This window comes from Alligator sinensis, unplaced genomic scaffold (genome assembly GCF_000455745.1).
Source record: "Alligator sinensis unplaced genomic scaffold, ASM45574v1 scaffold116_1, whole genome shotgun sequence".
NCBI lineage: Eukaryota > Metazoa > Chordata > Crocodylia > Alligatoridae > Alligator > Alligator sinensis.
Window position 1 is genome coordinate 3,376,198 of NW_005841908.1, and position 6,866 is coordinate 3,383,063.

At 46.4% G+C, this 6,866-nt stretch overlaps 1 protein-coding gene across 1 annotated transcript; it reads left to right on the forward strand.

Annotated features, from left to right (window-relative positions):
• Positions 1-877: 877 nt before the first annotated feature.
• On the forward strand, positions 878-3,512 carry LOC102388833 (A-kinase anchor protein 4-like). The gene has a single exon (XM_025197896.1). It carries the CDS (start codon positions 983-985, stop codon positions 3,359-3,361), a length of 2,379 nt encoding a protein of 792 aa, XP_025053681.1. The 5' UTR covers positions 878-982; the 3' UTR covers positions 3,362-3,512.
• Positions 3,513-6,866: the final 3,354 nt, after the last annotated feature.

Below are 6,866 nucleotides of genomic sequence, written 5' to 3' on the forward strand. Positions count from 1 at the left end.
AAGAGGTTCATCAAACAATTTAAAAAATCCTTTCCACATGTAATTGCTATGGTTCTAGGATTTTTCAACAGTGTACTAGCAAGAGTTTTAGGAAAGTTTGCATGAACCAGGTTTTACATCTTATTTGCACTATCACTGTTTTTTTGGGGGTTTTATTTCAAGAGGTAGAGGAGCAAAGGAAAAAAAGGGCAGATTCTATATTTGTAAGACTGAAAGAAAAAGGGAAAGCACTAGGGAAAAATTAGAAGACAAAACATGGCAAAGAGAGAGAAACAAGTTTCTCACACCTAGAGGTGTTTTGTTCCGCCATTATAGACTGTTGCTGAGCTATTCTTCATGCTGTTGCTAGTAGTTGCATAGTTATTTTTTGAGCTCTGCTAAGATACTTAATAAAGTAGTCCTTTATTTTTTAATTTTTTTATTGATGATCTTGCCCAGCTTGTATATGACAGCCTATTGAATTCAATGCAGAGCTTGGACTGTAAGACCAAACTGCTTACCAAACTCCCTCTTCTAACCAGAAACCAAACTGTGCTAAACTATCATTGCGTTAACTGTATATCCCAAAGAATAGTTTAGTAAGAGTTGTTGCCACCTCATTTTTAAATCACGGGTTGGGAGATGAGGACAGAGAGGAAAGGGAAACAGATTTCCCATACCCTCACTTCTCCAGTCCCATCTGAAAACACCCTCCAAAACCCAAGGAAATAGATTTATTACAACCTAAGGCAAAGACCAGGATAACGGTGAATGCTGAACCAGGGCCAACACATCACTAGCCGTTGGTGAAACTGAATCTTTGTGATGTCAGTGCTGCTATAGAAACCAAAGGGCAACACAATGAACATCAAATCTGGCAGCAAAAGAGCATGGGGAGTTGAGAGAAGAGGTAACATCGAGACTGGCAGGGTCATCGCTGCAGCTCAGCTGACAGAAGGACACTTTACGGTCCTGGGTACAGTTCCATCATCAACCTGCAAAGATGTCTCAGGAAGTTGACTGGCTACACAGCCAGGCAGGCCTTTGTAAAGTAGACTTATACAAACCTGAAGGACAGACGGACCAGGACCGTAAAGTGATCGCTTTTGTTGACATCTCCAGCCTGAATTTAAAAGACAACGATCCAAAAGCAAAGAAAGCTGCAAGCCAGTCCAGCAGCATCTCTGACCATTCAAATGAACTTGATCTAGTAAATATGGAGGAAAAGGAGGTCATTGTAATAAAAGACAATGAAAAACAAGATCATTCTAAGACTGAAGGAGCAATTTGTCTTTTTAAACAAGGTTCAACTGATGAACTTAGCATTATGAGCTGGCTCAACAATGACCTTCAGAAATATGCAGTTGGATTCCAGCATGCACTGGCTCCTTCAGACAATCCACAGAAACACAAAGGTAGTGACAACTTCAAAAATACACCACTGTACCAGAACAATGACACATCATTAAAGTGTGCTGGCACTCAAAAAGGAAACAAGGGAGACACTGATGATGTTTCATACTATGTAAATAAACTCTGTTCCTTGGTTGCTCAAATGGCAAGTAAGGAGATCACAGACAAACTGGAAGGAACTGCCCAAAACTGTATACATCAAGCAATTCATGGATCCACTCATGAAGGGAAAAATAATATCTATGGCTCTGCGAGCAAAATTGCAACACAGATGGTGAATGAAGCTGTTGAAGCAAGCACACAAGATGCTTGTGGTAAGCTTCCATCTCCCAAGGCATTTCAAGAGAGGACTACTAAGGGAGAAGATAATTCAGGCTGCAAGAAAACATCACTTTTCTATGGCGAGATGTCCAATCAAAAGGGCTGCAAACAAGGAGAAAAACCTTCAGATAAGCAAATGTATCAGCAAGCCAAAAACTCCAGGCAAGATGATTCTGGTACTTCTGTCAGCAAAGGGCTAATGGTTTATGCACACCAGGTTGCTTCAGATATGATGTTCTCATTCTTGAAGAGCACGAAAGTCCAAAAAGATGGGAAACATACACTTCCAGCTTGTGTAATTTTGAAGAAAGTACTCCTCAAACATACCAGGGATGTTATATCAGACTTAATAGACTCAATAATGAAAAATCTGCATAATGTTACAGGTGAGCTCATGACAAACTCTGATTTTGTTGCTACAGTGAAGAAAAATCTATTCAATGTAGCGAGCCAGAAATCTACTGAAATTTTGGAAGCAATGGTGAAACGCCTTTTTCAAATCCTAGCAGAAGATAAAGGACAATCCAGGTCTCAAAGTCTAGCATTTACATCACTTAAATCAGGGTCCCAGGACCCAAAATCTCAAGCCATGCAGTTTACAGCAATGAAAAGTGAAATGCATAGCTCTGGAAAAGACAAGGAAAAAGGAGGAAACAAATCCCAATCGTCTTCATGCAAGCCTTCAGAAAAGCACTGCTCAACGGATAAGTACGCAAAAGACCTCATTGTGACTGCCTTAATGCTGATACAACAACATCTATTGCAACAGACAAACAATGGCAAGGACTCTAGTGAGTCAGGTGCCACTTCATTTGGGTATGCTTCTCGGGATTCACATTTCGAAAAAGCTGGGAACAGCCAAAGTTCCAAGTCCCTTGCAGAGACTTCTGGGTCAAGGCCAGCAGGGACAAGGGACGATTACCAACAGCAGCTCAACTCCCAAAAGGGAGACATATCAAGTATCCTCTTGTCCATCATACAGAAGGTCTTGTGTGAAGCTGGATTCAATACAGAAAACAGTTCCAGTGAAACAAATAAGAGCTTAAAGCATGCTCCTGCCAATGAATGCGAGTCCAGCAAACAGGCTGTTGCCAAGCAGCCCAATTCAGCCATGGAGCGGTTTGACAATATGGATCAGGTCAACAAGCAATTTATTGACCAACTGGTGGAATCTGCAATGAAGCTGTCTCTCTTCATGGTCAAAGGCAGTGGTGCCGACTTAGCTATAGGTGACTCATCAGAGGACCCCAATGCATTTGGTGCCTCATCTGCAAAAGCTCAAGCAACATCCAGGGGAACTTCACAATCAAAACAGAATGGAAACCCACTTACAGGTTCATCCTCAGGTTTTCAAGTGATAGTGACCAGCCAGAATGCCAACAGCAGTTCACAAAACAAAGAGCTTCAGGCTATCCTCCAGTGGATGGCTGCTTCCCAGTTGAATTTGCCAAATCTGTCATTCATGCATGGAAATGAGGAGGATCTGAAGAAGCTTCCTTTGCTAGCCGAAAAAGCATCCAAGAAAGGCTACAGCGTGGGGGATATTCTCCAGGAAGTCATGAGGTACCTTGAAAAACAACAGTTTGATGCCACTGTGGGAAACATAACTCGTTGTGGGCTGATGGATTGGATGCTTAATAACCTCTAAGGAAGTGCTGACTGCCTCTTCCTCTCAAGTCACTTTGACCCAGCCAAAGTACCCAAGCCAGATCTCTGCTGGCACAACAAACACATGATTGCAAATGAAAGCTCTGCATTGAATTCAATAGGCTGGGCAAGATCATCAATTAAAAAAAAAAGCTGGGCAAGATAATCAATAAAAAAAAAAGAAAGGACTACTTTATTAAGCATTTCAGCAGAGCTCAAAAAATAACTATGCAACTACTAGTTAGAGGAATAAACCTGTTATGAAACAGGTATATATGAAAATTTGGGTTGTGGGGGTAGAAGGATAAGCAGATGGGAAGCATAAATGAGGAACTAGGGTGGCTCCACCCTGAGTTGAAAGTCTTCCTAGGAAAGGATTCCCTGGAAGCTCTCCATTTGGCTCTGAAGTTCCCTCACTAAGGGGATCACCTGGCTAAGGAGGGCATCAGCAGCGCTGAGGCTCTTGGTGGCCTCAAGGAAGGGCTTGAGGATCACCAAGATCTGGGAGATGGTATCCCACTCAGCTCTGTTCAGGGAGCAGCTCTCTGAGCCTGATCTCCCTGAGCAAGGCCATCTTATGGATGGCCTTCTGTTGCTCCACCAGCCTCTCGAGCATCAGGTATGTGGAGTTCCACCAAGTCTCCACATCCTGCATGATTTTGCATTGTGGGATGTTCAGCTCTTTTTGTTTATCCCACAGCATCTTGCTCCCACCCGGATGCTCCAGTGGAAGTAGCCTGCCACCTTCCTGCATTTTGAAATGAGCTGGCTGGTGGTGCCGGTGCCACCACCAGCAGCCCTGTCCCCCTCCAAGGCGTCCCTGACAACAAGGTGCAACTTGTGTGCCACACAGTGGATGCCAACAAAGTTGGCGTCAAGGACCGCTTTGACCATATTGGCCCAATTGTCAGTGACCGTGAACCTGTGGGTGAGCTGACCCTGCCCAGCAAGCCACCCCTGCACCAAGCAGTTCATGGCCCCCATGATCTCTGCTGCTGTGTGGGACTCATCCAGCACCTTGGCTTGAAAGAGAGCCCCTGGCCACACCAGTGCCCTGTGAAGGAAAGGTAGGCATGATCTCCATCCTGGCTGCTCCAGATGTCCGAGGTGAAGTGTAAGGCCACCTACGGACCTGCCTTGTGCAGCTCCTCCCTCAAGTACCCCATCATGCTTCATACAGGGATGGCACCACTGTCCTACTGAAGGTGGTGCATGCGGGCACTTGGTATGATGAGACCATGAGCTGCCTGAACCCTGGCCACTCGTCTAGGGAGAACGGCTGATCATCAACAGCAAGCATCTCCCCAATTCTCTGGGCGAGCTTGCTCACCTTTGGAATGTGCCCCCCTTCCTGTCCGCCTTTCCCCTACTGGTCCGGGGTGGCCTGCTTCTGCTTTGTGGGGATGGGGGCTTTGGAGTGAGTGGGGGACTTCCCTTTGGGCACGTTCCCACTGGTGCCAGGCTGAGGAGGAGCAAGGGCAAGGGGGTGGTGCCTGCGGAGATGCATCAGCATCCCCGTGGTGCTTATATAGTTGTTTCATAGTTTCATAGTTGGTAGGGTCGGAAGGGACCTAATCAGATAATCAAGTCTGACCCCCTGCCATGGGCAGGAAAGGATGCTGGGGTCAAATGACCCCAGCTATGTGATTATCTAGCCTCCTTTTGAAGACCTCCAGGGTAGGAGAGAGCACCACTTCCCTTGGAAGTTGGTTCCAGATCCTGGCCGCCCTGACTGTGAAGTAGTGCCTCCTGATGTCTAGCCTGAACCTACTCTCAATCAACTTGCGGCCCTTATTCCTAGTTACTCTGGGTAGTGCTTGGGGGAACAGGGCCTCTCCCATTCCCCGCTGTTCCCCCCTGGTAAGTTTATAGATGGCCACCAGATCCCCTCTCAGCCTTCTCCTGTGGAGGTTGAACAGGTTCAGGTCCTGTAGCCTCCGCTCATAGGGCCTGCCTTGCTGCCCCCTAATCATGCAAGTGGCCCTTCTCTGGACCCTCTCGATGCTGTCCACATCCCTCCTGAAGTGCGGCACCCAGAACTGGTCTCAGTACTCCAACTGCGGCCTGACCAATGTCGCATAGAGGGGGAGGATCACCTCCTTGGATCTGCTCGTGATACATCTGTGGATGCATGACAAGGTGCGGTTAGCCTTACTGACCGTGTCCTCACATTGATGGCCCATGTTCGTTTTGGAATCAATAGTGACTCCAAGATCCTCTTCTGCCTCTGTGCTGATGAAAGGGAGTTCCCCAGCCTGTAAGTATGCTGCTGGTTCTTTTTCCCTAGGTGCAGCACCTTGTACTTGTCAGTATTGAATCCCATATTATTCTCATCCACCCACCCCTGTAACCTGTCCAGATCTAGTTGTAGCCTGTTCCTCCCTTCTAGCATACCCACCTTTACCCACATCTTAATGTCGTCTGCAAATTTGAACAAGGTGCTTTTTACCCCCTCGTCCCAGTCACTGATAAAGATGTTGAACAGTGCGGACACAAGGACCAAGCCCTGGGTGACTCCACTGCTCACATCCCTCCAGGTCGAAAATGACCCGTCAACCATGTTACGTCTCAGCTGTGTGTTCTTGGGCAACCCTGGCACAGGATGCAGTCTGTCTGACTCACAAAGGACTCCCCCCCCCCCCCCCCACCCCCCACCCACCTCATCTAACCCGAACTAAGCAAAAACAAAGTTGAATAGCAGTCTTGGGCTGTACATTCCCACACACCCAGCTCAGCATTTATCAGACCAGTTCTAATCTGGATTTACTAAGGACTTTTCCCCCCCAGACACACACACACAGCTCTAAGTTTAATAGGCATCTCGGGCCGTACATTCCCCGGTCCCACTATGGGAGGCCTATTTAAACTTGATTGACTAAAACTCGGTTGCCGGGTTAGGGAATGCTGAGGCAAGAGACCGAGTCAGAGGGGGTATGGGCAACATTTGAACAATGGTTAAGGGTTCATCACAGCATCCAGCCTGCTGGAGCCCTAATCCCAGGTGTTGTCATATCTTTCCCGAGACGACTGGTGGGAGTCCTCTCCACAAAAGGTTATGAGCACCCCAATAATTGTTTTAAGTCTGTTAAAAGACTATAGTAAGATCTGGAAAAGTCATGCTAAGCTGAGGCTTGTGCACAACAAGTAAAAATCCAAAATCCTGATGCTGCAAGCTATCTATTGTTCCTGAAGAAACCATGAGATATCCCATCAGTATATCTGCCACCCATAGGAATTTCAAGCTGGCTCCCAAGTATTTGGGTTACTCCCTAATCTTAAGTGTTTCCTGATTATCAATCAGTTTCCTGAGATGGTCCAAACCAGATAACCCCTTGTCAATAGAAAAGACAATGATTTACACTACTGAGGGTGCTTCGAAGCAGCTGAACTGAGGGTATAAAAATCTGTAAATGTGTGTGCTGCTGGAAGAGGAAGAGGAAAAGGAAGGAAAAGAAGTATAAGCAGGAGGAAAGAAGGAGAAGAAGAAAACCCCTGTGCTGACACCA

Coding starts and splice junctions, on each gene's coding strand:
- LOC102388833 (XM_025197896.1), top strand. CDS start 983: ATGTCTCAGGAAGTTGACTGGCTACACAGCCAGGCAGGCCTTTGTAAA.